General features: G+C 43.1%; 1 protein-coding gene across 1 annotated transcript in view; it reads right to left on the reverse strand.

The window, feature by feature from the left end:
- The window catches only part of DNAH12 (dynein axonemal heavy chain 12), an 81,009-nt gene that overhangs the window by 33,277 nt on the left and 31,871 nt on the right, over nt 1-15,861 (reverse strand). Inside the window, exons 29-52 of the mRNA XM_073569820.1 lie at nt 15,338-15,447; nt 15,058-15,238; nt 13,694-13,834; nt 13,023-13,106; nt 11,480-11,668; nt 11,270-11,389; nt 10,464-10,652; nt 9,976-10,127; nt 9,382-9,520; nt 8,670-8,836; nt 8,315-8,570; nt 7,837-8,136; nt 7,362-7,540; nt 6,208-6,400; nt 5,966-6,127; nt 5,363-5,557; nt 5,139-5,272; nt 4,419-4,581; nt 3,722-3,802; nt 1,384-1,560; nt 1,179-1,310; nt 1,018-1,107; nt 791-931; nt 452-693 (exon numbers count right to left, since the gene is read on the reverse strand). Of these exons, the coding sequence (XP_073425921.1) occupies nt 452-693; nt 791-931; nt 1,018-1,107; nt 1,179-1,310; nt 1,384-1,560; nt 3,722-3,802; nt 4,419-4,581; nt 5,139-5,272; nt 5,363-5,557; nt 5,966-6,127; nt 6,208-6,400; nt 7,362-7,540; nt 7,837-8,136; nt 8,315-8,570; nt 8,670-8,836; nt 9,382-9,520; nt 9,976-10,127; nt 10,464-10,652; nt 11,270-11,389; nt 11,480-11,668; nt 13,023-13,106; nt 13,694-13,834; nt 15,058-15,238; nt 15,338-15,447 (3,917 nt within the window). The remainder of the gene's footprint in view (nt 1-451; nt 694-790; nt 932-1,017; nt 1,108-1,178; nt 1,311-1,383; nt 1,561-3,721; nt 3,803-4,418; nt 4,582-5,138; nt 5,273-5,362; nt 5,558-5,965; nt 6,128-6,207; nt 6,401-7,361; nt 7,541-7,836; nt 8,137-8,314; nt 8,571-8,669; nt 8,837-9,381; nt 9,521-9,975; nt 10,128-10,463; nt 10,653-11,269; nt 11,390-11,479; nt 11,669-13,022; nt 13,107-13,693; nt 13,835-15,057; nt 15,239-15,337; nt 15,448-15,861) is intronic.

Raw genomic sequence — 15,861 nt, forward strand, 5'->3', positions numbered from 1 at the left:
ATATACGGAGGCTATGAAGGCTACGTGGGGCTCACACTGTGTATATTAAGGCTATGTGTGCTCACATTGTATATAGGAGGCTATGTGGGGCTCACACTTTATATATATGCGTGCTCATACGGTATACAGGGGGAATCAGCATACTTAATTCTGGTCAATATTAAGTGATAAAATTAATATTACTACAAAAAATTATAATTAATATGTTCTTATTAATACTGAGCAGAATTAATTTCAGCCTATTGGTTCGACCCTCCACAACAGTCTCAGTCTCTCATGTGGCTCCTCGGGAAAATTAATTGCTCACTCTTGTGCTCTATAGAATAGGGGATAAATTGTTTCTTGGGAATAACACTTTAAAACTTTTACTGCACTGAACTGCAAGCATATGCTTAGCAATTAGGCATGATGTGCAGAGAACCTAAAAAAAAGTCATTTTAACAAGACAAACCTGTGTTTTTCTCCACCAAGCCCTCCTATCAGCTTCTCTGCTCGTTCTAGTTTTTTAGCACAAAGATCTACTTGGAACTCAAGTCGAACTTTCTCCTCTGTTTTTTCTCGAAATGTCTCCTGGAGGGCGGCGAGTCGATCTTCCACTTCTTTCAGTTCTGCCCTCTTCTGGTTGAGCACTGACATTGTTTCAGCCAGTGACTGCTGGGCCTCTACTAGACGAGCTTTCTTGGGTGCGACAACCTATAACATGGCAGATCATAAGTGAGAGGAACATGAAGAAGCCTTAGAAGGTGAATATCCGAGGCGCCAATTTATCAGTCGTGACCAATCCCGCTACCTTTGCCACTCTGTCATAGACTTCCATGGCGAGAATCCATCGGCACAACCCTTCGGCTGCAGAAGACGCTTTCACTACTTTGGCCGGATCAAAGTCGGGATTGGTGATATATTCACTGCGGATCTTCTGCATCACTGACACCTGCAAAGAATGAAATTATTACATACAGAGCAGGTATAGTCTTTGTTATTAAAAAAAAATATATATATATATATTTTTTTATTTACTGGAATATTATCCTTGTCGTATTCCCGCAGGTCTTTGAGAAAGTTCATGTCTCCCAGCACTTTTTTACTTGGTCCCCAATAATCAAGTATCTAGAAAATATTAATAATTATAAAAATTAATATAAAATCACATCACTGACCACACTATAGGAAGCGATTACCTTCTGTCCCGTCCCTGCCGGGTCATTAATCTTTTCTGGTTTAACTTCTTTCATGACGCAAATAGCAGCCATGACGAGCTTCACCCCCGATGGGGGATTCTTCATGGTTTTTACAATGGTGATATCTGCTGGCTGTATAGATAGTAATTATCAGTCTACATTACTATGATACTAGCAGATAAAGTGGTGTCTCTGCAGATCTTACTTTCAGAGTGTCCAGGGCAGACATGGCCGCCTCCAGGGCAGGAATGGCTTCTGCCAATTCACTTTCACATTCGTTTTTTAGCGCTTGGGCCTCGGTGGCTTTATGGGTGGCCACTTCTTCATCTGATCGGACCACTTTGCTTTTTGCTTCCACCTCCGCCGACTCTTTTTCAATGATCTATAAAGATAAGACAAGTTGTAAAGACAGTTAAGACTAAAAAAATAAAAACGTAAACTACAAGGTCCAATTTCTGTGCAATATATTTTCATGATATAAAACAATTATTCATTTTACAGTGAAAAATGAAATAATTTTCCGCAATAATTTTTCATGCTTTTCTTCAGGGAGTTGAGTACGATTCTTCACCCATTTTTTTTTGGTCCGTGTGAAGATTTTTACCATCAATTTTCCTGTATGCAAAAAAAACAACAAAATCCGGTCTTCTCCTACCCATTAAGCAGTAAAGAAGGGACGGCATCGGGTGAAATGTGTCTGCTGTCCATTGCTTCACAGATCCATAGATTTGAATGACTGATTTTGATCCGTGGCTTGGAACAAAATCGGACATTTCTCAGTTTTGCTTCGCAATTGATCCACACAAAAAAAGCCCCCAGACAATTGAACAGCCCCCTAGACTACAAAGGGTGCGCGTTCTCTATGTGAAAAATGGTCGTGTGAGGGTCCTAATGTGTATGGCGTTACATTATTGACCTGTCTGCATGTCTCTGACGAAGGTTGGGGTGGATCAAACTTTTGGCCATCTTGTAAAGTTTGGCACCCCGGAACATGACATGCTCATGCATCCATTTCTCCACTGCATCTAACTAAAGAGTGCCGTGGTCATTCTTATATTATTGTTGGGATATCCATCCCACCCCTGAGCACCACCATTCACCATACCTTTTCTAATCTGTATCAGATGAGTAGAGTTGGTGCAAATTGATTCGCAGGACACGATCAGTAATCTGTGGCCGTCAGACAGGAGCCCCGAGTAATTCTGCTTCCTACAAGGGTCTGACAGCGGCTGCCGGCTGGTCTTTCTCTCCCCTTTAAATAATGGCCTGGTTGGCAGGAATCTTAAGGATATGAGAACCTTTAACACATCTCTTTCAATTTCTGAATTACTGGCCTTGGTGTTATGATGAGTCACCGAAGGAGGAAAAAACAAAATACCAGCTAAGTCCAGAAAAACCAGAGAGGTTGGCAGCTAACGGATTGCAGACCCTTGGACCTATCCACAACAACTAGCAGTAGCCGTGGGGGGTTCCTACGGTGCCCTAGACCCCTCGATCACAGCCGGAGAACTACAAAGCCTAAAGACAGAAAGGGGAAAAACTAAACTGCCCCAGAGCAGACCCCAAAGCAATAGGCAGCCCCCAACATATAATGACGGTGAAGCAAGATGAAAACACTAACACAGATAGAAAGATAGGTTGAGCAAATGATGGGGCCCAAGCTAACTACATAGGACAGGATAGGAAAGCTGCTGTCTGCCATCCGCAAAAACCCTATCAAAATGAGCCAACCGACTGATAGGAAAAACAGGCCCTGAAGTCGCTACGCTTCAAAAGACTATATCAGCACTCAGGTATATTCTGAAGACAGAGCAAAAGATCAACAGATCAGAGACAAAAATGGAATTCAGCTCATCCCCGGCCGGGGATGGCAGAACTCCCAAAAAACAAGGCAAAACAAAAACAAAACTGAAGAGTACAAAGCAGAGCAGAAAAACTTAGCTTTGAGATGCAGGAATCAGACTGGTCTCCAAGAATCCAGCAGGAAAATCACCAGCCAGGAAGAAGGGCGTCAGCTGCCTTATATCCAGTCCTCAATTCCAGCCACCCAGTCATCATCTAGCTGCCCAGGTGTTTGGTAATCAGCCTCACTACCTTCCTTCACCAGAGGAGGGAGTTCATCAGACCTCAATGGTGAAGGGAAAAATGAACTCACAACACCTTGGCCAAACCTGCTCACCGTCACCTATTACGGTAGGTTCACACGAAACTTTTTTCTCCATCCAAGAAAAACAATCTGATTATATTCCGCTTTAGTTTGGATTGCTCTATTCTAACGGTCTGTGTCATCCGTTGCTGTCCGATGTTTTTCACGGACCCATTGGACCCACAGACTGGCATTGGTGATTTTGACCTGACACTCAGATCAAAATAAGACATGTTACCGATTTGTTTTTCCTTGGATCACTTAGTCCAAGGAAAGAAATGGGCATGTAAAGCACATAACCCGTGCACATTTGATGTGTGACAAATACAAATATCATAAAAAAGCCAGTGTTACTGTATTCTGCATCGCTGATGTTCACTGCGAATATCACAATCACCTTCATCATATTTGCATTTTCAATCTTGGCCTCTTCCAGTTTGGGCTGTAGGTCGACCAGCTCCTTCTTCATTTCTCCAACCTAAGTAAAACATAGTAATGAATAAATGATAACTTAGGGACTAGAGGAGTCTCCGGTGTCTGTTATTGTCTGCAGCGCTGGCGTCACGTTGACAGTGCTGCAGTCAATTAGCGAGCGAAAGCTGCTCCGCGCGGGAAGGCGGCATGAGCCGCCGAGCTCGGTTATGGCTTGCAGCCCTTTCTATGTGATGCCAGAACTACAGACACAAATAGATTACGAGAGCAGCGCCGGACCAGGGGAGGGTGAGTAAGGAACCTTTTTTTTTTTTTTAGAAATTGCAGCTGAGGGAAAGGAGTTTTCCAAAATTGTAAAACCCCTTTAAATAGAACCCTGATATAAGGCTCTGAAAAGGAGGCGGAAGGGCCTAGGAGAACCATATATAATGTCCCCGTTGATAGCAGTTAGTTTACAAAACTGGGTAATTCCTACTTTTGGTTATTCCTTCTCTAAAGACTATAAAAGGCATAAACTGGCACAATGCAATCTGGCCACATGATTTTATAGATTTTCTTTTACCTTATTGTTACAGGAACTATACCTGTGGCCATTACTGTTAGTTGTATTGGAAAAATCCTGCTGAACAAATGGTAGGGGTGGAAATCACCCTAATACCAACCTGAGACTCAGCGAATGCCAGCTTGTCCAACCCATTTGTATATCTCTTTTTTGCTTTCATCACGGTGTCTCGCTTCTGAGATAACAGCTGTCGGAAAGCAGCGATCAGCTCAAGGTAAGACGTCGGTGTGACATAATTGTGTCTTCCCAATTCTCTCAAAAACCTGAATAAGGTAAAATAAGCATCCATACAGTAGTAAAAGCATTCATTTTACTTTCTATACAGAAGTTTTCATTGGGCTCCTGCCACGTCACACACTGCAGAAATTGCTGCTTGCATGAATCGCTTGCACCAGATGATTTTGTCAGTATAGAACAATACAATAAGATGTGGTTTCCGTAAGGTGACCTGATTCACTTCATTACACCGCTGGAATGGCGCCGGCACCGGACGGGAGTATAAGGGCGCAGTCAGACTGCCGTGTAACACGGACGAGGATCGCATCACAATGCTCGGACTGGCCATCGGCTATTCTCACTCAAGCCTGACAGATGCATAGAAATACATGCTGTCACACTCCAGTCAGAAGAGCTGCCAGCCAGTCCAGGCATTGAAATATGGCTGTCCGTGTTATACGGCCGTCTGACTGCAGACTAAATGTTATTATTTTACATGAAGGAAATATGAGGCTTTAGTAGTGGACGCACTCAATAGGGAAGTGTTTCCTACTTTCACAATTATACTTGAACAGATCCATAATACAAGAAATAGATGAATTACTTGTCTGACAACGCTATGGCAGATGTGTGGAAGTATTTACAGATGGGAACCACTTCCTGGTGCTCAGTATTGGAGAGTTCAAGGGTTTCCAAAAACTTTACGGCCACCCTCTCGAGGGCATCTTCTGGCCATGGCTGTAAGAAAAGAAAACAATAAGCAGTCAATGAGCGAAGAACTGAATTTCTAACAGTCTAGAAGTGTCATCGTGCGGTCTCTGAACTCACCTGGAACCAGTCAATAGTGCAGCAATTGATAAGTGACGGGAACTGTCGGAGGCGGTTACGAAAAGCATCGCCAATTGGGCTGAAAGCCACCACAATGTGAAGGTTTTCCTTGCAGCGGTTCACAAAAAAGGCAAAGAGAGCCAACGGGCTGAGCTCGATGTTTCTATTTCCAGCTTGGGCGGCAGGACGAACTCCCTGTAATCATCAATATAATCCGGGATAAAGGAGGCACGAAATGAGGAACAGTCAACTTTCTGCTTTTTATTCGCTGGAACATTTGTTTTTACATTATTTTTCACAATTTATAGAATTTAACATAAAATAAAGAATCAGAGAGATTAGAGAAGAAGCTGGGCCGACAACTGATGCCTGACTAGCCTAACGGTGCCCCCAGCCATCGTCTCCTATCAAAACTTAAGTCGATTGACAGGTCTTTCCCGATCAATCAACTGGAGTGGAGCAGAGAGAAGACAGCCACGGTCCGTGCCGGACTAGTCAGGTCAGTCCCTATAGTCCTCATCCAGTTTTTCAAAGTTTTCTCTAAAATGCCGAGTGATGTCTGATTTGTATATAGGAGATTGGCAGTCACTGATAACACTTTACCTCCATTATTTCTTGCTTTTCATCTACGGCAAAAAGATTTGGAACCTCCCCGGTGTTGAGCAGACTGTCCACATCCTCCAGGAAGGCCTCCTGTTTGATTTGAGTGTCAGTGATCAGGAAAACCGTCTTGTGTCCTTTCATTCCTGCGCTCCTCAATAAACTCTGAAAAGAAGGAACCGCGGAGGGAATATTACAACATGGCACCTTGCGTGCCCACATCAACCATCTTCCTGAAGACTTACCTTCAGGTCCTCCCTCCATTCATTCATACCATAGCTCTTTGAAATCTCAGGTTGAAAGATATTCATTTTTGCCATAGATGTGGCCAAGCGAGTCAGCGACTGACGTCCGCTCCCGCCAACCCCAACCAACAGGGCGTTACCCCCGGGCTGCTTTAGGATCCGACAAATCCGAGATAAATGTTCCAATACGTATCTGTTTTTGGAGAATCCAGACAAGATGGAATGACATAGCAAATAAGCTGTTATTGCTACATCTGACGGTACATGCAAATGATGCCGTGTCGGACTGGGTCAGTGCGGGGACAGGCTATTTCTGAATGTGCCCACCACGCAGGTCCTGGAGGTTTAGCATGATATCCGTCGGAAAGACAGAGCTCATAGCGATCAGTCCTGATGCATCAAGTAACATGCATGTTTGGCTTTGCTGAGCATGTATGCTATATCTGCACGTGCAAATAAGCGCTTCTCCAGAAGAAAGACAATGTCTCTCTAGTGCCACTTATTGGAGGTAGCTACCCTAGAAGTCAATGTCTGACCCTTTACAGAGCTTATCCTGACAGGTCATCAATATCTAAGTTTGATAACTCAATTAAAGAGTTGGATATTGACTTAAAGCAGGGTGTACAACATTTTTTGGTCAAAAGGTCACATTGCCATACTGAACCACTGCCAAGAGCCGCAAAAAAAATTTAAAGGGGTAATAATATGAATACATCACCAGAACCACTGTTAGTACATTAATACATCCCCAGAACCAAGTTTTGAGTTTTTTAGATGGATTTGGAGAGTTTATGCTAAAAAAAAAAAAAACAGTGTGGACACACACTAACTTAAACCGAGTTTTTGGAGCAGAAACTCGCCAAATCCTCTTCATAATACCAAATCTCTAAGCTTTGAGAATTTTTACGTTTTAACATAGCCATGAAGCATGTTACAGATAGCTACATGTGTACAAGATCAGAACCATCGTCAGCATGAATGCAGCATGGGAACCATTGTCAGCACATGAATGCAGCGCCAGGACCACCGTCAGTACATGAATGCAGCGCCAGAACCTCCGGCAGTACATGAATGCAGCGCCAGAACCACTGTCAGTACATGAATGCAGCTATATTGTCCTATGTTGCTTATCTACAGGCCAATTACAGGCATACCTGAATATAACAAGGTTCATACGGGTTTTGTGGGTCTGGTTGTATTCATCCAGACATCTCTCCACAACATCGTTGAACTGTTGCACACTTGGTATCTCGGCATACAAACGTTCATCGCCTTCGAGATCAGGATTCATGTAGTCGCCAAACAGCAAATTTCTAATATCTTCCTCTACGAGCTGCAAAAAATGCCCCCACAATTATGTATCCGATTATTACAGAACACCAAATATTACAGTATCACAGCTTGTGCAATGATAGCAAATGTATTTTACACTCTATGTTACATTGCAATTCCCAATCCTACCAAGGATCTGCCGGTCCCAAACTAACAGGATCATAGATGGGTTATGAGGCTATGCTAGTTCAATTCAGGACGGTCGGCCAGGGAATTGCATCCATGACACGACGGACTGTAGAATATATCCGCTATGTGGACGTCTGATTCTAGCCTAGACAGTATTTCAATACTTACAGGTTTGTTTTCTTGCTTTAGGTTATCAAAAACAGAATCGAAACTTTCTTTGAAATGATCTTTCACCACATCTTTCAATAGTCTGTATAGCCAGGATCGGTCCTGGTCGTCGACTAAGCGGTCATAAAACACCCGCAGGACTTCGTGGACAAAGAGTCGCACCATGACGCGTTTATTTTCCGTTGACTGTTTCTTGATCAGTAAGCATCCCTGCACCACCCGAGAGAAATCCCGCAGATTAAATGTATAATGGGATTTAGCCGGGGTGGGTAATAGGTTCTCCATGGCTTTCTTGTACACCTAGAATGAAGTAAAACCTTAAGAAAGTTGGATGAGCCATCAAAATCTGATAAGTTGGGGTCCAAATTCAGGTACCCCACCAATCATCTGAACGGAAGCACCACGGGATTACTCTTTTTAAAGTGGCACTGTACGAGTCATAGTTAAATTATATTAAAAAAAATGTGGCATTTCTCACCTCCATGGTGCCGTTAACTATTTGGTTCCCAACAGTAAAAAATTCGGGTGAAAAGTCATTGTTTCGTAGATAGAAGGCCACCACGGCGGAGAAGATGCGGACCATGGTCTCATCGCTGAAGGCGTTTATAGTGCAGATGTTAAAATGACGCAAAAATCGAGGTGTAACTGCGTTTCTTCCGCCACCAGGGGGACCCATTGCTGCAATCAGCTGTACATCAACCAATGAGATTTTGGAGGTGTCCTTTAAGTCATACCTAAAAGGTATGATTTTATTTTTAATATATAGTGCAAAAGACAAAAGAAAATAACTTACAAATGAAAAATACATAACATTTTTTTGCTGCGAATATTACCAATTCCCGTGGTCGAAGAACTGCCGCAGGAGCTCGATAGGTGGCTGGGCACCATATTTTTCTAATGCTGGCATGTTCATATCATCCACAAATATGACGCATTTCTTCCCCATCTGAGGTCCGTACACGCCTTTCCGCCGTTTGTCCAGTCTGTCCATGACGATATTCTAGAAAATGATGCAAACCATGTGTAGGAAGATTCAATAGGTTGACCACTACTTCCTGGGTCTCATTTTCAGGTAGGAAACATCACATAACCGCTGCAGCCAATCAGCAGCTGCTGATTGGCTGCAGCATTGATGTTTCATCAGAATAAGAAGAACCAGCCTGCTAGCTCAGAAAGAAAGGCACCACTGCTTGCGATCATCAGAAATTGGTTGGCTCTTTTGACAACATCTGGTAGAAAAAGAAGTGAAGATACCGATGGGGGATACAGGCAGAAGCGCAGAGAAGCGGCCGGGGGGATTGGGTCTTTGGGGTTGTTTTTTTGTTTTAAGATACACATGGATCTATCAACTATTTCAATGTATGGCTGACCATGTGATACATGGATCTTGAGAGTCTGCAAGAGAGACCTCTGTTGTTTGTGGGCCTACTCTGTAGCTCATAGCAGAGGGTCCGAAGTGGCGTTTCCCCCCAATGACATCTATATATCCTAATGAGGCAACCTCTTTCATTTGTCAGAAACCAGGGTGATAAAAAGAAGACAAACCTGAATCTGATTGGCACTGGTACGAGCAGAAAAGTTGATGAAGAAGGGAAAGAATTTTTCTTTGTCCAGACTGTTCATCAGTTTGTCTTTGACATAAACAGATTTGCCCGTCCCCGTCGGTCCCACAAATAAGAGCGGTCTGCGAAAAATGGAAAATAGTTTGTAGGAACACCATAAAATATAGATAATAAAACTAACTATTTAGGCCCAAAACTACCGTAGATTTCTGTTAATCCATGCATGGACCATGATCTCCAGACCCGAACTCACCAGCCCTAGGATTGCCTATGAGGCTGTCAATTTCAGGTCAGGGGTCCTGCGTCCGGTCCGTCCATTGTGATCCGTGTATCAGGGCCTTAATTAATTAGCAAACTATATGCATTTATATAAACTGTGTTTGCTCCAGACAGAAAACTGACAGGTGGGCATGGTGGCCAGTTTTCTGTTAATAGACCCATAGGGTTTCCGAATTATTCCTGGATTTCTTGCTCCATTATCCATATGGTTTTCCCATTCAATAAGTAATTGTGATGGCAAAATGGATGATTTTCTTTCAACATGACTTCCTAATAAGAGTCATTGAGTTGCTCTTACTTGGTGTTTTTGATGCACATATCCATAAGGTAGGTGTATCTGACGGTATCCATAGTTGGCACAATGATATCTTGGATCTTGGTGCTTTTGTCCCACGTGGCGGTGCCTTTAATAAACTCATTCCAGTGAACCCAGCGCCCGCGGCCTTTTAGCTTCAAAGAATAAAAAAAAGTTACAACTTTGATAAACCATATTCGAACACATTTGATGTAGGGTTGGGAGAGCACTGACACATGAAATAAATTTGACATTTAGGTCCTGTTCACACTGCGTTTATGCAGCACGTCTATTACTCTGCCGCTTACATCATTACACTCTATGTCTCCTTCTTAATTCAGTTTTTCGAGGATTCAGACAGAACCTCTGGCAGAGTCATCGACGTACTTCATAAACAGTGTGAACAAGTCCTGAGAGACCTAAACTAATAACCCAAGGGCCAAAGTATACGTTGTTGAGCATTAGGTTAGATTTCCATTAAATCACTTTACCTCGTACATGTAGTCATAGACCAGGCCTTTATCATCCAAAGGACATTCCCATTTCCCCACGGAGGACGGGAGAGGGTTCTGATCGTTCTTTCCTGACACAATTTCTTTGAAAAAAGCATCAAACTTCACTCGGCTGTCGGTGTCACAGCAGCCGCCAATGGACCAAACCAGAGAGAAAGCAAAACTGGCCTAAAGGAAAAGAAAAGGGTCACAATACACAGTGGGTATTTTCTAAGGAAATCTATTTCTAAAGGTTCTATTGACATGAAATTCTCAACAGATGTCGGTATCCAATCCACACAGGCAAAGAAATCATCTATAGATGTCCATTAATTAAGGTATGTGCAATAATAAGAAATGACACAGGGAAAAAGTATTGAACACATCAGTCAAGAGAGGTGCAAAAAGCCATGGAAAGTCATGACACCAGCTGACATTATCAGTAATTAGAAAGCAATTTTGCCACTTAGTGAAAAATAATATCAGCTGGTTCAACTGATAGCTTATAAAAAGGTGTCTCTTTACCAAGGTACCACACAAGAAACATCTCATGCTGGATGAAAACAGTGAGCTGTCTCAAGACCTTCACAACCTTATTGATGTAAAACATACTGAGGGCACTGGTTACAGAAAAATTTCTAAACTACTGAAGGTTCCAGTAAGCACTGTTGAGGCCATAATTCAGAGGTAAGACTTGACAATAAAATGTAGCTTATGCAAGGTAGAATGTGCCATAGGAAAGCACTGTCCATATCTGCATAAGCATTAGTTATACTGTGTATGGGATCAGGAGATCTTCCACTTACCATGATCCAGATACGAATGTTCTTATTATTCGGATCCTCTCTCACCACATCAAAAATCAGCATCTCCAATAATCTGGTGAGTGATATCACCACATTACCAATGCTGGTTGTGACCAGTTCCTGAGCGGAAAGACATTGGGACATTAAGGGTAGATGTAGACCATTAACTTGTGCGATGCACCCACAATTTAGAGAACACGCGGCGCTCACCTTGCACTGTTTTCGGAGGAATTGGAGGGAAGGTTGGACGAGCCACTTAAAGAGTTCCTCTAGAAGAGCGAGGTGTTCCTTAGCCTTCAGTGCATCGGGAAGGGTGTTGAGCCAGGACTTCACCAGGGGGGCCCAGCCCAGTTGTTGGGGTTCCAGATAGATCATACCGCAGCGGCTTACTGTGGCAGGCTGGAGAGAGAAATATACGGAGTAGGGTTTACCTAAGACACATATGATCATCCAGTTATCTAATTGTCACGCTGTGTCATTTCCAAGTGTCCTGATGTTTCCACTGTCCATATATTACACAGTCATCCATTTATTAGAGTAGCAGCTATGTAACATTACCTTTTCCTTACATTCAGTTCTGGTGTCCGAAACTGGATCCTCATGGTTTAGCTGATTGATGTAGCACCAGAATGAAAGGGATTAACAACCCTTTTAATTATAGTGACTTAAGTGAATGTAGAGATGACTGTCAGTGTCGTAACTAGAGTCCGATGGGTCCCGATGCCAGATTTGGACCTCTTTTCACCCCCTGGCCCCCGCAGGTTGGTCAGATGTATGGACCCTTGTAGCCTTCTAAATCCTATAAGGACATACAGGTTGCACCACGCTCTCCACCATTATGTAGTAATGTCCCCCCATCTTGGGCTCCTTCCTGGTACATGTGCCCCTGTTCTGGTAAATATATATATGTCCTCCATCCTGGTATATATGTTGGTATATATGTCCCTCATCCTCATCCTGGCTCTACCCTGGTATATATTTATATATGTCCCTCATCGTGGCTCCACCCTGGTATATATATATATGTGTGTGTGTATGTATCTCCCACCCTGGTATTTATGTCCCATATCCTGTGACCCATCCTGGCATATACAGTATGTCCCCCATTCTGCCGCTGTTCTTTAATGCATCGAAAAAAAGGAAATGATTCTACTCACCTTCTTTCTGCTCCCCCACCAAGCGGTGTCCTCTTCAGAAGCCGGCAGCCGACTTCAACATGCAAGCGACGGGAGCGTATGATGTCACTGCCATGATGCGCCCCTAGTCATGTGCACATCGACATCAGCTGCTGACCTCTGATTGCCCGGCAGCATGTATTGTAGTGCACAGACTCAGCGGGTCTCTGTGCCGCAATACACTTCAGCTGAATGTGCGTCCGAGGACACACATCCAGTTGAAGTTTGCACTGGTGTCGGCGGGCCTCTAACCTGCACGGGGTGCCTGGTTGCGACCTCTGTGACTGCATTGTAACACCGTTGGTGACTGTGAATGTGGGAATTCCAAAAAGTGAATGGGAAGTGTTGCAAGTGCTGCCAACTCTCCTTTTACACGAGATGGGCCTCAAATTCAAAACAGATTCAGGTGTGTGCCAGAGGTGAGACCCTCATCTACCAGACATTTATGGCTTCCTTTGTGAATAGGCTATAAGAGATGAGAATACTTCTAAAAGTCAACTCTATAACTAAATCTCATTAGTTACCCCGATGTACCATTATATGGGAACTCCTCTCTTATAGGATGGGTGAAAACCTACCGATGCCTGGGAAAGGTCCATTGTTTCAAAAATCAGACTCATTTGAGGTGACATCTGAATGATCTCCCCACTCATCAAGCAAAGCTAAAAAGAAAGGGACATACAATCATTATGTGCACAAATTAATATCTGAAAGAAGTGTCGGATAGCTCTTATAACTACAAGCAATTTTGCAATTTACCGCTAATTAAAATTTTCAGTCGTTCTTGAGATGTTAACACTTTTCTTTTGTTTACAGTTCGGAGCCTTGGAGACCGACCACCGCTGTTAAAAAAAAAACAAACATGTGCAAGCGCTCTTCTTTTGAGCTTGTAACCACTGTTTTGTAGCCGACCAGAAGTGCGCTTTCACAGTGCTTGCAAGGCAACACAGCAGCGGTGGTCGGTTTCCTGGGCAGCGAACGCTAAACAAAATAAAAGTGCTGATATCTCAAGAACGGCTGCAAATTTTAATAAGCAAAAAAATTGCAACATTCATCTGTGAAAAAGGGAATAGCTCTTTATCTATAAAATCTCAATAATTATAGGATTAAAGCAGACATGTTTTATATTTTCCTGCGTGGTTATAGATATATATGGCAGAATACTTTTTCGGTAACTTTTTGTTATGCTACATGGTGAGGAAATATAAAAGGAAGTGAAAAAAAAATAGTTTACAAAATATAGAGTTACCTTTTTATTATCATCTAGGACGGTGTTCATACTTTCTATCCATAGAGTATCAATAGGTCCATCAAAAATAACCCATTTTCTTTCCGGGGTCTCAGATAATGCAAACTCACGGAAAGTGTTAGCGACTATCCCATCGGTCCACTGCAGACGAAGAGGGGCATCAATGAAACTGCGCTTACTCTAAAATCCCACAATTGTAACAAATGGATTATTAAAGGGAATGTCTGGGCTTATGATATTGATGATACACTATGTATGGACTACACATGGCCCCTATTGAAGTGAACGAGAGCGGAGCTGCGGTTCTTGGCGATGGTCACTACACAGTATAGGGAGCTGTGCTGTTTCAACTCACTCACTGTTTACCGGAGCTAACATAGCTGATTGGTGGAGTGCTCTGTTCCTGATGACCAATCCTAAGAATAACATAGGCCTGGAGAACCCCTTTAACACAAATGTGCTAGATCAAGGGCGCACAACTTGCATATCAGGGGCCACATGCACCCCATGATGTTTATGAAACTCCCAATTATCAGGGCACAAACATTAATAGTTCCATGAGACACAGCGATCAAAAGTCGGTCCCATGGGGCAAATTGATAATACTGGGTTTTTATATGCCAGACTTAAAGGAGCTTTATGTGACTGCAGACTTGTGAATCCTCACATCACAAGCACTGCGCACTGGGAGGAATCTCAGGTGCTGGGAGCAGGTGGGAGCGCACTTGCAAGTATGTGATTTGCATACATGCGGTCACATGCCAACTAGACTTGTGTGGCAAGTATATTGAGTGAGGCTCCACTCAGTCTAGTTGGAATGTGGCTGGAAGTATGCAAATCGCATGCTTGCGGTCACATGACTGCCCACTCTCAGCTTCGGCAGAGGAGAATCTTCACAGCACGAAGTGCGCACAATCTGAGGATTCACAAGTCTGCAGTCACAAAGAGTGACTGAAGACTTGTAGCCCAAGGCGGGACAACCCCTTTACTTAAAAGCCAGCTGATGTAAGAGGCAACTAATTTATCAACAGGCTTGTACAGACCGAGTGCCAGAAAATAAAATCAATGGCAGCCTCAGGCTTGCATAGACTTGTGCTATAATTTATGCTAATTTCTGGCATAAATGATATAAAATTTGTGGTTACCATGTCTGATGGGGAAAATAAAAGTTTTCAATTTTTTTTTGCAAACATGGAGTAAGCCATAATAAAATGCATGTCTGGGGTCTCTCAGGAGGCTCCTCTCCACTATGCCTCTGAAGGAACCTCTTCTACCATGTCCATAATCCATAAAAGGGGAGATTTTCCCATTTTCGGCAAAGCTACCAGTACCATTTTAAAGAATAATTCCAACCATAGACGAACCTCATGTGAGACTGGATCAAACTGTCCGAACAGCTGTCCCATGGTGATGGCTTTAGGATTGACTGTCCGATAAACAACTTTTTCTTCTTCACACCCTCGCTCGTTCATAAGAGACAGCGTATCAGCGAGGACATGGAGGACCTTCGTTTTTCCAGAGAACGGTTCTCCAACCAACATAAAACTGTACGGGATAAACACAACGCAGCACGGTCCACTGTATAAAATGGGAGCCGTGAAGAATAAAACACCAGCCCCACTGATTTCTGTAGTTACAGCTTACCCGTGTCTGACAATCATCATTTCATATGTCTGTATCATTTTCTCCAAGAAGACCTTCTCAGGCTGGATGTTGTGTCCGGCACAGCACTCGAGTGCGCATTCGAGTAAATCCTGAGCAAAGGGAAGGTAAAATATTTCATCAGTTTGTTTCCAGTGGATCCAAGTAGAGATGAGAGAATACATTTTCAGGACCCTTGATCAGTATTCTATGGCTGCTGGACGGGACCCCTGAGAGGCGCCATTTACCTGCCAACACCCCTGGCTCCTTTTAATAATAATATAATAATGATCTTTATTTATATAGCGCCAACATATTCCGCAGCGCTTTACAGTTGAACAGTTTCAAACACAACAGTCATAAGTAACAACGTTAACAATACAATAATTAAAGCGAAATAAGACGACCCTGCTTGTGGAGCTTACAATCTACAATGAGGTGGGGAGATACAAAGCACAGGTTTGTATTTACAATGATGTATTTACAATGACGGTCCAACCATCTTCAGGGGGTGGGGGTTAGATGGA

The sequence above is a fragment of the Dendrobates tinctorius genome, unplaced genomic scaffold (assembly GCF_039654945.1).
Source record: "Dendrobates tinctorius isolate UK_male_01 unplaced genomic scaffold, ASM3965494v1 ptg000027l, whole genome shotgun sequence".
NCBI lineage: Eukaryota > Metazoa > Chordata > Amphibia > Anura > Dendrobatidae > Dendrobates > Dendrobates tinctorius.